This window comes from Balaenoptera borealis, assembly GCF_965194805.1.
Source record: "Balaenoptera borealis genome assembly, chromosome: 4".
Lineage (NCBI taxonomy): Eukaryota > Metazoa > Chordata > Mammalia > Artiodactyla > Balaenopteridae > Balaenoptera > Balaenoptera borealis.
The window spans coordinates 114,104,600-114,119,882 of NC_138861.1; the positions used below are offsets into that span (position 1 = coordinate 114,104,600).

At 47.2% G+C, this 15,283-nt stretch overlaps 1 protein-coding gene across 6 annotated transcripts in view; it reads right to left on the bottom strand.

Moving 5' to 3' along the window:
* Positions 1-15,283, bottom strand: part of EVC2 (EvC ciliary complex subunit 2) — a 146,350-nt gene that overhangs the window by 8,867 nt on the left and 122,200 nt on the right. For 5 of the 6 annotated variants that reach the window (XM_082389981.1, XM_082389980.1, XM_082389984.1 and 2 more), the window contains 2 exons: positions 10,975-11,192; positions 8,163-8,250 (listed from right to left, as the gene is read on the bottom strand). In XM_082389981.1, the coding sequence (XP_082246107.1) occupies positions 8,163-8,250; positions 10,975-11,192 (306 nt within the window). Of the gene's footprint in view, positions 1-8,162; positions 8,251-8,827; positions 8,936-10,974; positions 11,193-15,283 lie in introns of all 6 variants that reach the window. The other variant, XM_082389985.1, reaches the window with a different exon arrangement.

A 15,283-nucleotide genomic window follows, 5' to 3' on the forward strand; every position in this document is an offset into this window, starting at 1 on the left:
TTTGTGGTGACCAAACAGTTCGACATCTTAAATGCGGTGTCACGCTAAACTACACGCGGTAAAATGACACAGAACTATATACATGCATTTTATATGCATGTCAACTTTCTGGTTTTGATGTTGTCCTAGGGTCCTGTAAGATGCAGCCATGCGGGGAAACAGTGAAACAGGGATCAGGGCACTGGAACTCTCCATACTAGCTTTGCAACTTCTTGTGAACCTAAAATTATTTCAGAAAAAGGTTTGAAAAGGAGAAAGAGAGAGTACAGGCAGGCTCTGCACTCCCCCAAACCTGTGTTGGTTCCCAGCCCCACTGCACAGAACTGTGTGTCCTTGGGAAGTGTCTTTATTTCTCTTCGGGCCTCAGCTCCCTCATCTGTAAAATGAGGTAACAGTAATACCTATGCCAAAAGGTTCTGTGAGGACAAAATGAGCTGTGACGTGTAAAACTGGTCTGTGTTAAGAAGGCAAACTCCCTTTCCTAGCAACAGCGTGGGCATGCCTGGCCACCTGGCCAACCAGAGACCTTCCCTGGGATTTTACACAGCAAACCCAGGAGAGAAAAGCACTTTATACAGCAAAACCAGGAGAGCTGGATGCTGAAAGGCCATCAGCTCAGGGCTGTCAGCTTTCATGTCCCTTCCTGTGTGGAATAAGCTTATTAGTGGACACAAAGAAACAGGGGAGAGAGAGAGAGGAGAGAGACCCACAAAGAGTCCTTTGCCAGTTGAGCCCCCAGAGCTCAGCTCTGCTCTTTGAGGGGATAGTCAGGGTATTAATATATTTCGTTTACACTCAAACTAGTTTGAAATGAATTTCTGTTACCTTCACCTAAAAAGAATTCTGACTTTACAAGACATCTAAGTGCTGTGCTTGACAAATCAAGGTCATTCAGTGAGTGTTGGTTGTTGCTGTTGTTACAGTATTTGTATGAGTTTCCTATTGCAGCTGTAACAGATCACCCTAAACTTGGGCTTAAAACAACACACATTTATTCTCTTATGGTTCTGGAGGCCAGAAGTCTGAAATCAGTGTCACTGGGCTAAAGTCAAGGTCAGCCGGGCTGGCTCCTTCTGGAGGCTCCAGGAGAGAATCCCTTCCCTGGCCTTCCCTAGCGTCAGCTGCTGCCTGCATTCTTTGGCTTATGGTCCCTTCCTCCACCTTCAAAGTTCATCCTCCAATCCCTGCTTCTGTCATTGTCACATGGCCGTCTCTTCAAGCTGTGACTCCTGCTTCCCTCTTGTAAGGACACTTGTGATTACATTTAGGGCCCACTGGGATAATCGAGGATAACACCCCCATCTTAAAATCCTTAATCACATCTGCAAAATCCCCTTTGCCATAGAAGGTCATATTCACAGGTTCTGGGAATTAGGACTTAGACATGTTTGGTGGGCCACTGTGCCAGATTATTAGTACATTTATTCATTCAACCAACACCACGATGGAGTCCTACTGGGTGCCAGACCCTGTTCCAGGCACTGGAGGCAGAGCAGTAAGTAACACAGACAAAGTCTCTGCCTTCACGAGGCTCACAGTCAGGTCAAAGAGACAGATGGTAAGCCTACAAAGAAACACCGTATCAGGCAGTGTAGCTGCCAGGATGCAAAACAAGGCAGGATAAAGAGACAGAGGGTGAGGGGCGGGGGTGGCTGATATTTGAGACGGGTAGTCAGGGAAGGCTTCTCTGAGGAGGTGACGTCTGAGCAGGGACCTGAATGAAGTGAGGAAGTGAACTATGGGCACATGGAAGGGAAGAGCTTTCCAGGCAGAGGGAAGGCAAGGGCGAAGACCCTGAGGTGGGGATATCCTTGGCATGTTTCATGGAGAGCGAAGGAGGCCAGTGTGGCTGGCATGGACCGTGTAAGAAGGAGAGTGACAACAGTTAAGTTTGGACAGGTGGCGGCGGATCAGCTCATACGGACCTTTTCATCGTAGGCAGGATTTTGACTTGTCTTCATGGTGAGCTGGGGAGTCACTGCAGGAATTTAAGCAGTGGGAGTGGCATGAGCTGATTCTCATTTTTTAAAGATTACTTTGGATGACACAGGGGCCATGAACCATCTGCAACAAGTGAGGTAGCAGAGGGGCGGCATCTCAGGCAAGAGATGGTAGCTGTGTGAGCCAGAGTGGTGGAGGGGAGGTGGTGAGAAGTGGTGGGACACGGGAGACACTTTGATGGTAGAGCCAACAAGGTTCATTGAAAGACAAGAATAAAGGATGACTCCACCATCTTTCACTTGGGCTGCTGGGTAACTGGTGTCATTTACTGAGATGAGTGGAGCAAGCCTGGGACAGGGGACTGTCAGTCACTTGGAGTTCTGTTTGGACAGGTTAAGTCACTAATGGCGATGTCAAGTCTCAAGTTCAGGGCAGGGGTCTGGAGCTAAGATTAGATGGTAATCAGTGTGGTGATGACATCAGCAAGGGAGTGAATGTAGATGAGAGGGAATGAGGTCCAACGACCGAGTCCTCAGGCTCCCAACGTCCAAAGGCCACGATGCATCCAACACAGGGGCTTGACCACAGGTAGCCAGAGGGCTGGGAGAGAACCAGGTGTCCAGGGTTTGGAAGCCAAGAAGGGAACATATTCAAGCAAAGGGCTGTGGATCAAGTGCCACAGAGAGGTCAAGAAAGACAAAGACATGGACTTGCCCCCTGGATTTGGAAACATGGGGCTGCTTACTACTTTGACCAATGCTTTCAGTGCAGTGATGGGGAAAAGTGTTATTATAAATACCAAGCTCTTTCCTTGCGACCCATGTGCTTCCGTCTGCCTATAGTACACTTTTCCCCAAAGTGCTCTCTGTCTGGCTCTCCTCAACTCATTCTTTTGGTTTCTACACCAGTGTTGGGCTTCTGGAAGCCTTTCCTGACCCCACATTCTGGGACAGATGCCTCTCCTCTGCTTTTCTCTGGTTTTAATCAACTGTATTCTGTCCAATTCTTGTATCAAATTCAATTGTCCAATTTCTCATGTGTCTCTGCAGTGAGGTTTTAGGATGGGGTCAGCATCATATGCCTCTCTACCTCCAGCATTTAACCTGGTTCCTAGCACAGAGAAAAACATCAACAGACGTGGGTCGAATAAATGAAGAATAAACTCCATCAACACCCTGTAGACTCACTTCCTCCTGAGGCAGAGGAGTAACCCTTCATCACTGGGATCCCCACTGGTGAAAGTGGGGACCCACCAGCCCACTGCCATGGCTCTCCCAGCTCTGAAGCTTTCTGATCAATAAAATAATCCTTAAAACAGGTCAATTAACTGGGTCAAGTCTTCCTGAAGGTGGTGACACAAAAAGCATCTGTGTGGGTCACTTCTAGAGACTGAAATGAATCACAAAGCAATGTGGGGACCGGCTGTTCATGCAGAAGGCGGTGGCAGAAAGACCAGGCTTAACGGCAGGCCCTGTCTGTCCCTCTCTCCTGTTCTGCTTCACCATCACTGGACCTGGCATGGATTTCCATTGTTTCGGTGTATCTTGGCATATTTCATCCTTGCCTTGATTTTTAAGAAATACTGCTAATTTTAAGGAATCAAACAATGTAGAAAAGCACAAAAGTGTTAAAGTAATTATTCCAAATGCCACTATCCAGAAATAGTTATCAGTACCATTAGGCAAACCACATTCCAGGAATATTTTTAGGCATATACATAAGCAGATGAATGGATGGATGGATGGGTATACAGATGGACAGATGGGTGAATGGATAGATGGATGATGGATAGTGGGTGGATGGATGGATGGGTGGTTAGGTGGATAGATGGATGAGTGGCCAAATGGACAGATGGATAGATGGATGGATGGATGGTGGGTGGATGGATGGATGGACAGACAGATGGACTGATGGATAGATGGGTGAATGGATGGACGTGTAGACAAATGGACAAGTGAATGGATGGATGGATAGACAGATGGAGTGACGGACAGATGGATGGATGGACATGACTATAAAAATGAGATCATAATCCACATAAAATACTGTTTGGTTTATGTATTTATTTTGTTGATTGCCTGCTTTCCCCACTAGAATATCAGCTCCTGAGGGCATGGGCTTTATCTGTTTTGTTTGCTGCTAAAATCCCAGTGCCTAGGATAGCACTTGCCACTTACTAGGAGCACAGTCAATATTTATTCAAGAACAAAGTCCGTTTAGAAGATCTTAAGCTGAATCTAAGTCATCCTTTACGTGATTAGAAAAGAATGCCACTCTGTTGTCTACAGTGGCTGCAGTCATGCTGGAGCGCCAAGGGAGAAAGGAGGTGAGTTCAGTGAGGACCACAGATGGGGTCCCAGACTCTCCCCACAGCACAGGGAAACTTCTTGCCTTGTGGGGTTAGTACCATTCATTTTTAAATGAGCACCCCCTTCCCGTTTTATTCATGAAGCAATTAGGAAATATTTTGTTTTAAAGGGAATTGTGCAGTAGCATGAAATGGAATGAGTAGAACCTTTAAAGGGAAAAAAACCCTGATTTTAAACCAGTCCCCACTGACTGGCTATGGGACCCCGGCTAAGTCACATCACCTCTCTGACCCTCAGTTTCTTCATCTGTCAAGTGATGATCCTCTCCATGCCTCTCCTCAAGGCTGAGCTGATATCAGCCGCTGTTTGTATCATCACCATCACAGAAGGGCTGATGAATTTGCAGCAGTGCCCTGGGGAGGCTCTTCCCACTGCCAGGGTCCCCAGAGCAATGGTGAGCCTTAACTGGGATGATGTGTGATGTGTCTAGCACAGAGCAGGCATTTGAGAGTGTTATTTTGATATTGTGATAAATATGCAAAAAAGGAGGAGTTGGCAAAGTTGCATAAATATGAAAACATGGGTGCTCGTGTGGAAACTATCCTTCATGCAAATTTTGTAATTCAAACTATGCTGTCCCTAAGGCAGTGTAATCATGAGGAAATAAAACAAAAGAGAGAGAGACAGAGACAGAGAGATCACAAGAGAAAGAAGAAGAAAAAGAAGGAGGAAGAGGAGAAGGAGAGGGAGGAGGAGTAATTAGAAAGAGTAGGAGGAGGAACAGGGAGGGAGGGAGACAGGGAGGGAGGGAGACAGGGAGGGAGAACTGGGCCTTCCTGGTTATCATCTCGCCTGGTACAAGGAAAAAACAGGTAAAATACAGGAGTCCTCTAAACAGGGAGTGATGGTTAACTTTACAGGTCATCACGTCTGGGCCACAGTGTCAAGATATTTGGACAAACATCATTCTGGAGATTTCTTTGAAGGAGCTTTTGGGTGAGATTAACATTTAAGTCAGTGGACTTAAAGCAGATTGCTTTGATGTGGGTGGGCTCCATCTAAGCAGGTGAAGGCCCAAACAGAACAAAGAATGACCTCTGAGCCACAGGGAATTCTGCCAGTAGTGGGCCTTTGGACTTGAACTGTAACATCAGCTCTTCCCTGGGTCTCCAGCCTGCTGGTCTACACTGCCAACCTATTTGGACTTGCCACTCTCCATAGTCACATGAGCTAATTCCTTACAGTAAATCTCTCTCTCCCTCTCTCCCCCCAAGTCTTTGTGGTTCTGTTTCTCTGAAAAATCCTCACTAATACACAGGGGCTGGAAAAGAAACAAATCAGTTGAGTAGACTTTGCTGAGGGTACTCTACAAGGTACAGGGTTGGGGGCAGAGAAAAACCACCGCCTGACCATAGGGCCAATTCTTTAGCAGAGTTCACAGTTTAAAAGAGCCAACAAATCAGAAATGAATCTGGATGAAATTCCACATGTGACACTTTGGCCGTCTGTCAATTCTCTTAGTTACAAAGAAGAAAGGTGGGGGGGCGGGCAATCAGAGTGAGTGTGGAGATGGCTCAGCTCCCCCAGACACCCGGGCCAGAGGCATCATGTGCTCTGCAGGGAAACTGAGCCGAAAGAGCACACCCTGTGCTCTCTAGATATTTACAACAAGAGAGGAGCACCCACCCATGGCAGGACCCAGGAGAGTACTTGTCACTCATCTCACTGACAGGCAGTTCTATCATCACCCCCTTACAGACAGGTCCTCCAGAGGGGAAATTATTGCCCAATTCACACTGAGGAGCCGGGTGAAGTTCACAGAGCACACCCTGTGTAGCACACCCCAGGGTGAATCCTGAGCTCCAAGGCGCGGCAGTGAGCCCTGGAGCCCTCACGCCACCAATCTGGGCATGGTTCCTCTATTTGAAAAATGGAGAAGATAGTCCCCATTTCCCAGCTTTCTGCAAGAATTAAATGAATAAGAGATATGAGCACCTGGGATGATAGTGAACAGCAGGTGTTCTAGAAACTTCCGCTCCCTCCCCCACCCCAACTTTGGAGCTCAGGCTGAAAGATGTGGGGTAGGAAGAATGTGGGTTCCAATCTGAGCTTCACCTGGCTCCTCAGTGTGAATTGGGCAATAATTTCCCCGCTGGAGGACCTGTCTGAAAGGGGGTGATGATAGAACTGCCTGTCAGTGAGATGAGTGGCAAGTACTCTCCTGGGTCCTGCCATGGGTGGGTGCTCCTCTCTTGTAGATATCTAGAAAGCCCAGGTCAGCTCTCATGTCAAAGAGGAAGGAGCACGTTAGACTCACCACTGAACTTGACACATAACCTTGGCTTCCTGTGCAGTGCGATTGCCAGAATAATGGCTTCTAAGATGTCCACACCTCAGTCCCAGAACCTGTGAATATGTCATCTTACATGGCAAAGGGACTTTATGATTAAGCTTAAGGATCATGAGCTGAGATTATCCTAGATTATGCAGGTGGTTTCAACCTCATCATCGCATGGGTCCTTAAAAGCAGAGAACTTTTCTTGCTGTGGTAGGTCAGAGAGAGATGTGATGATAATGGAAGAGGCATCCGAGAGATGCGATTTGTTGGCTTTAAAGATGAAGGAAGGGATCCATAAGCTAAGAAATGCAGATGCCTCTAAAAGCTGGGAACAGCCCTCAGCTGACAGCCAGCAAGGAAGTGGGGACCTCAGTCCTACAACCGCAATGAACCGAATTCTGCCAATTACTTGAATGAGCAGGAAACAGATTCTCCCCAGAGCCTTAGAAGGAGTACAAACCTGCCGACACTGATTTTGTCTGGCTAAACCCACATAGGACTTCTGACCTACAGAACTAGAAGATAATAAATTTGTGTTCTGTTAAGCCACTAAGTTGGTGGTAATTTGTTACAGCAGCAGTAGGAAACTAATACAAGTGGGAAGCTGCGTGTGCCTGTGGACAGCTGTGGCCAATTCTGCTGGCTGGACACCTGAAAGTGTCCCCACCCTTTCTCCTTGCTGGCTGTCTTTGGAGGTGGAGGAAGAGGTGTTAGTTTGCAGCCTCCCTCGTGGCCGGGGGTCCATGGGCTGGGTCTCCTCAGGACGTGAGTAAAATTTACTTCAGGGACTTGGGGGGCATGTACTTTCTTGGAAAGAAAAGACAGCAGGGTGACTGTGTTCTACCTTTACCTTCTTGACCAGAACACAGACACGGTGGCTGGAACTCCAAGAAGGAGAGGTGGCAAGAATCACAGAACAGGACTGTGAACTCACTGAACTGAAGCAAGGGCTGCGACACCTACCTCCTGACGGCTTGTGATTGGCATAAGCTACTGTCACAAATCACGTTTGCTGGAACTCACAGAAATCAGGAAGCCCACCTTTAGATGCACATAAAACACAACTAGTAGCAGACTTATGTAAGTAACTCTACATATGGCTCTATGCACATAGCCTCCGGGCTCTGTCTTGGGAAGGCTGTTGAGAGCTGCAGCTGTGGCCAAGAATGAGACAGATCACCCAGTCTCAACACAGAAAAGTTGAAATGTAGGGTGCAATCTCACTGGACTCCTTACATGGCCCAGATTTCAGTGACCAACTTTGTTCCTGGTGGAACCTACTCTGCATATATTAAACTTACTTAAGACTGAGAAGAAGAAGGTTTGGGTGCCTGCCTAATTACAGAATCTGACCAGGGCAATGATTACTATTGTCATTGCTGCTGCCGTGACCCCCGATCAAATGTCCTCTATGTGCTGGCCCTGGGCCAGGCGTTTTCACAGATCCGCTCGGCAGCTCCCAAGGTTCGTGTTATCATCCCCATCCTGAGGGTGAGGAAACGTGGACTCTGAGAAAAGGGTGAAGTGACGAGCTGGCAAGGGATGGACCCAGGACATGGCAAACTTGTTCTCACCTGGCCGTACAGGGTCACAAAGGTGTCCGTCTCCATATTCTCCAGCAAATCTTCAAGCATGACACCGTTCTCTTGCTCCTCTCTCAAACTAGAGTGAAAACAAAACCTACATGAGTCCAGTTTTGTAATAAAGCTAGTTATTTAAATCCTAGTTATTTAAATAACAAAGGATCACAAATCTAATCAACATGATTTAAAAAAAAAAAAAATCCATCCAAAGAGGTGGCCAGAAGAAGCTCGCTGCTTTTTAGCTAGATTACCTTGCAAATAATGTATCAGGGAGGGCTCACCAGGATGGAGAGCTCCTCGAAGCAAGAAGTTTTGTGGGAGCCATATGGAGACTTTTCTGTGGCTTTGCAGGGCAATCTGTGATCTGCATGGCTATTAGCATAACTGATGCCATCTTGGGCCCTTACAGTCTCTCCTGTCCTTCTGCTGACCCACCTAGGACTGTGCAGTGAATCACTTCTCTGTCATCAAGGGCTTTGTAGTTAATAGATATTGTTCAATAATCATTAGGACCAGGTAGCCTCTATGCTTTGTTAGTCCCCAGACAAGGATGAAAACCTTCCCTGAAGTATTCCTGGCACCCACGAGACTAGTTACCCATTCATAAATCTTGACTTAGGAATGCACGTCCTATTTCCAAGCACCTACCCCCATACCCTAGGTTAACTATAAAATTGAACCAATGGCCCCTTGGTGGTGCAGAATGCAGCTGTGAAGGCTTCTGGATTATTGTCTGCTTGATCCCACCCTGTGAGTATGTTACCCTAGATAAACAGATCCATTGGTTATATGGAGCTGCCTGCCTTGTTTTTCGGTCTCAAGATGCCTGCTCAGTTCGGTGGGCACTTTTCGTTCCCTCTGACCTCCAACCGTGATCCTAATTTGAAAACTCTCAGTATTAGTTGTCATGCTTGTGCTCAAGAACACCAAGATCTGGAGTCTTCAATTACCATGTGCCCTTGTGTTGAAGCGGGCGCAGAACCAACTCCCAAGGATGGACCTGACTCCGACCACAGAGGCTGGGTGGGACCTTATCACACGAGGTCTCTATCAGGCTTCTTGACTTCCCCACAGGGAGGTCCTCCCAGCCTATCCCTCAGCCAATCAAAGTTGGCATCTTGGGTTATCCATCCTGCATTCCTGCTGGTTAATACAATCCAAACCCAATCTGCAGGTACAATTCATACAAAAACCTTGATCACCAGCAGTTTCCTCCATGAAGCATGGAATACATTACTAAAATCCTAAACCAAGTCTAAATAAAGTCAACATCTCTGAGCATTTTCCTCTGATCAAACAGATTCAGTCTCTTATGCAATTATTTCAATGGAAAACAGAACTGCACTTTGATGTTGTGTTTACACAGAAAAGCGTAATCAAATACGTTAAAATAACCTGTAATCTCACCACACAGAAATCACATTTATTACAATTTGGCCTATTTTCTTCAGTTAATTTGTGTGTATGTTTTCAAAAATGAAATCATGCTGTATATATAGTTTTCACCCTGTCCTTCACATGTCAACATTATATTCACAATGGAAAATTACAAAGCTGTTAAAAATTATGTTTTCCAGAAGATATATGTACCTCTATGTTCATTGCAACACTATTTACAATAGCTAAGATATGAAAGCAACCTAAGTATCCATCCATAGATGAATGGACAAAGAAGATGTGGTATATATACACAATGGAATATTATTCAGCCGTAAAAAAGGATGAAATCTTGCATTTGGAGCAACATGGATAGACCTGGAGGGTATTATGTTAGGTGAAATAAGTCAGACAGAGACAAACAAATACCATATGGTTTCACTTATATATATGGAATGTAAAAAACAAAACAAACGAACAAACAAAACAGAAACAGACTCATGGATACAGAGAACAAACCGGTGGTTGCTGGGTTGGGTTGGAGGGAAGGGGGGTGGGAGGAAACTCAAAATAGGTGAAGGGGATTAAGAGATACAAACTTCCAGCTATAAAATAAATAAGTTATGGGGATGTAATATACACATAGGGAATATAGTCAGTAATACCTTAACAACTTTGTATGGTGATGGATGGTAACTGGTTTTACTGCAGTGATCATTTCATAATGTATAAAAATATTGAATCACTATGTTGTACACCTGAAACTAATATAATCTTGTATGTTAATTATAACTCAAAAATAAAATAAAATACCTAGACTCTGTAAGGGAAAAAATATTTTTTTCAACAGTTCTTAATGCCATGGGCAAAGGCTAATTGTCTAATTAATTGAAAAAGAATGCAAAAAACAACAACAAAGAAGATCAGGGGGTTCTGTCTGTTTTATAATTTTACAAAAGCAGGATATAAATATTATGTTTATGGTGAGGCTTGGGTAAGGCCTGTATTCACTGCATCGTGCCAATGTCAATTCCTGCTCTGGATAATTTGTTGTTATCCTGTGAGATGTTGCCATTGGGGGAAGCTGGGTGATGGGCCATAGAACCTCTGCACTATTTTTTTCAACTTCTTGTGAGTCTATAATTATTTCAAAATAAAAAGCTGAAAAATATTATCTTCAGTAAAACCTCAATATTAAATATTCAATAGAAATTAAATATTAATAGACATTAAACAATGAAGTATAAAAAGATGTCAGGAAGAAGCCTGTTACGAAGTTAGCAGCTCGTGCCTGAGTGCTGGGAGGACCTCTCAGACGGGAGCACGATAGCCCAGGTGGGCCTTATCCCGCTGAGTCCGAGAGGCCAGGTGCCCCCCTGGCCTGCGGGGACTGAGCCTACACACTGCCCTTGGGCCCTTGGCTCACCTCTGCTGGTGATGCTCCAGTAGCTTCTGACCCTTGCTCAGGGCCCGTCGCAGGACAGCCGAAACCTGCCTTTCAGAATCCGTCTCCTCCTCTGGCTCATGCAGAAGCCCAGGCCCCTCACCTGCCCACTGCTGCCGACTCTCCAGGGCCCGCTGCAGCTGGGCCGCCTCCTGGTGCGCCAGCTGGTCCTCCAGCTTCCTCTCCAGCTCCTGGAGCTCCTGCACACAGAGGGGCAGGTGATGAGCCCAAGGCAGGTGGACCGCAGGATAAAATCCGCCCTGCTTGGCACGGCGCTGCAAGCCTGGCACCACCTCGTCTTGCTGCCTCCCGGATCTGGCCGTGCCAAACAGCGCGACGAGACTGCATCTGGGTCTCTCACACCTCCGTGCCTTTGCACACACTGTACCCCCACCTGCAGGGCCTTTCCCCGTTTGCCTGGCCAACTCTGAGTCTTCTTTCAAGGACTGGCTTTAGAAGAACCTCCTCAGGAAAGGGCTGTTTTGTGTTGGCTCAGCCTGTGGACTCTGATGTTACTAGCTGGAGATGCCCGGGGGTCCTCACCTGGGTCCACACTCCTTGGGGCAGCGCCCACAGACATTTTCCTGATGGGCTGATGTCAAAGTTGAACCGGCCCTTGTGGTTCTTATGATTGCAAGACTCACCTCAGCAACAACCATCAAGGAGCTTGAAAAAACAAGGTTTATTACTCACACGCCCTGGAGGGTACCTGGCACACCCGGGCCACAAAGCAGGGTCACAAAGAGAGAGAGAACATGGCCCTGGGGCCTGCCTTTTGGATGGTCGAGGGTGGGGTGCCTAGTGTTTCACTGGTTCACTCTTTGTGGGTGGACTTAAATCATAATAAGAGCAGGAATTAAAGGTGCAGGGAGGGCAAAGCAGGGTCACTCAAGAGGTCAGGTATGTAGGTCAACCAGAGCTTTCCAAAAAAGGGGAACTTCATGGGTGGGGCCGCCTGGCTTTTATCTAGTTGTTTAGTTGGCAACCTGTTTATTTTCAGATGACGTCTTTGAAATGGATGCCTCGACAATCAAAAGCTGAATGTCAGGCACATATTACAATCAGAAAAGCTAATTGTCAGGCACTTACTACTGGCTCCCTGAGTCCCCTGGGAGATGCAGAACTCCCTCTCCTCAACTGTCCACTCACCATCCCTCGTATTTTCCTGTTACAGACTGAATGAATATTTGTGGTCCCTCAAACTCCACATGCTGAATCCCTAATCCCCAGTGGGTTGGGGCTTGGAGGTGTGGCCTTTGGGGGTAATTAGGTTTAGATAAAGTTACAAGGATGGGGCCCCCAAGATGGGATTTGTCCCCTTACAGAACGAGGAAGAGACCAGAGCTCCCTCCCTCTGCCATGTGAGCACACAGTGAGAAGGCAGCCATCTGCAAGCCAGGAAAGATTCTTCTCAACAGAAACAGAATCAGCCGCCACTTTGATCTTCGCCTTCCCAGTCTCCAAAACGGTGAGAAAATAAATGTCTGTTATTTAAGCCCTGCAGTCTATGGTATTTGGATACAGCAGCACGAGCAGAATAGGACAGTGCTCCATTTTCTGCTGGCGTGTGAGCTCCTGGGGGGCAGGGCTGCATTTCCATCCCCCGACGTGCAGCACACGGCAGCTCCCACCTGTTCCTGAAACACATGGGTTACCAGCACGTATCCTACATGGCGAAAGCTGTGCTGGACCAGCAACCATGGATAACACCTAACACTGACAGTACGCAGGTCAAGCCTGACCCACTCTAAGCGCTCTGTGTATATTCATCTCATTGAATCCTTATAACAACTGTAAGGAATATATACTTATTTTCCCTGTTACAAATGATGCAACTGAGGCAGGGAGACAAAGTAATCTTCCAGGTCATGCAATTCTTAAGTGGCAGAACCAGAATACGGGGCCAGGCCAGCCGGCTCCAGGGTTTGTGTCCTTAACCCCCAGGCTATACTGTCTCTCACTGGCCAAACAGAAGAAACCTGCATTCTGAGGCCACCAGTCAGAGAATCTGGGTACGAGAGACTGTCCACAGCCTGCTTAGATGGGTAAGAGAGGGTAGGCAGGAAGGTCCCAAGCCTTGTAAAATGCAGACACACCGAACCTGTTATTCACCAACTGGCCAGTGTTCTATGTGGGGTGGAGTGAGGATGGGGCTTAATCGTAAGAGGCCTTGGATAGGTGTCGTCAGGAGATGGTGGCCCTTGGTCCTCCCAAATTTTGTGCCAAACGGTCTGCCTTTCTGCAGAGGGGCCAAAGCTTGCCTCAAATGCTCTGAAGGGTCTCAAAGTCCCCCAGAGGCTCAGAAACACTACTCAGAAACCAAGGCAGAAGAGAAAATGGCCAGAGAGGTAAACTGAAGTCGTAGTGTGGAGAGCGCGTGGGTTGTGCCCTCAGAGCCGTGGAAGCTTTGGAATGCTCTGAGCGTGGGCTACCATCACGCTGAGATTTCCAATTATGACCATCCTTCTCGTTGCTGCGTCCCAAATTGGAAACATAACCAAACACAGCATTTCCAACAGCACTAATGAGTTTCCCGCAGCGTGTTCTGTCAGCACGCCTGGAGCCTGGTCACGGACCAGACTTCCACCGAGGTGCCAGCCCCCAGCCCACAGTGTGGGGAAGGAAAGGACAAACCCACACCAGCCAGTGTCCCCAAAACAGGCAGAGCACAGAGAGCTGGCGAGTCACACTTTGGTTTTCCGAGACCAGGCTAGCCCTGGTTAGGAACAGGAAACAAGGTGGGAACCTGGTATCCTGCAGGTTCTAAGATGCTGATGGGAGGTTCTCCCAGAGGTCAGTTCTCCTCCAAACCCCTGCCTCTTAGCACAACTGGAATCCAAGATTCGGTTCTAGAACTGTCTTCCTTAATGCCTGCTCTCTTCACTAGAGTTTAGATGCTCAGGTAGGGACTCTGGAACTGTCTTGTTCATCCTTCTCCCCAGCAGGAAGCAGGCACCTTGCTTGTGGAAGGAGTCACAGTAATCAGCTTCATCTTACTATTAATAATAATAACGGCAATTAGCACATACCGAATGCCCACCTTGTGCTAGATTTGATTCACGCTATCTTTACATGAATTTATTTAGTCTTCACAAAACAGCACAAGGTAGTCCCATTTTATCGATAAGGTAGCTCAGGCACAGACAGTGTAAGGAAATCTCCTGAAGTTCCAAGAACCCGAGAGAGGAGTGATTTTAAGTTTCTCTGACTCTGGGCCCCATCTCTCGCTTCTATTGTCTCTGGAAAGCATTCTGTAGGCATCTTTTGAATGAATGGATGGTTGGACAGATGGACAAATGATGATGATGAAGACAGACAGACAGACAGGCAGATAGAGAGACAGTTCCAGGCCTTTTATTGGGCACGAGGGATGCGGGGTGAATGAGACATGGCCCCTAGACTCTGGAAACTCACGGTCTAGTGTGGGAGACAGTTGTTCAAACACAGTAACAGTGACAGGTAACAGCCCGTCTCTGGGAATCGAGATGGAGAGTTATTTGAGTACAGAGCTGGGAGAGACCAACTCTGTCCAAGGGAATCATGGATGGCTTCACAGAAGAGGCAACATTCGGCTTGTCTTAGAATATGGAGAGGAGTGTGCAGGTGGGCGGCAGAAGCATTCTAGGCAGAGGTCTTTCCAAGGAATGGAGGCCTGAATGTGTCTCAAGTGTTCAGGAAGCTGCAAGAAGGTCCAGGGGCTAAAACGCAGAGTCTGAGGGAGGGAGGGGTAGAGGGTAAATATTAAAATATGGAGCTGGGAACCGGGCTGTCACTGATCATTTTTATTTTTCAGAAAGGCTCCTCTGGCTGCGGTGTGGAGGAGACTGCAAGGGAAAGAGGAGGGCAGGTGGAAATCAATGTCAGGACAGGAGCCAGGCTTTGCAGGCAGGAGGTGTGGGCTCTGCTTTCCAGCTGTGGGACCCTGGTGAAATGCGTTAACCGTCCTAAGCCTCAACTCCATCTGTAGAATGGGAATAAAAGCATCCTGGGGTTGACAGAAAGTTTACACACTTAACACGATGCCTCGGACTTAACGAGAGCTCAATTAGTGCAAGCTACTCTTGGTGTGATTTTTGGTTTTCAGATTTGTCTGAATAGTGAAGCTGGGCGGCAAAGGTCAGAAGTGAGAAAATTCAGGCAGGATCGACAGACTGGGTGACTGGCAGCAAGTGGGCAGTAAGGCAGAGGGGAGAAGAGAAAGATGTCCAGTCCAGGCTTGGAAAAGTGGATATGCAGCCACTTAAATTGAAATGCAAATACAGTGGGTACAGTTAGTCTGGGGTCACATTAT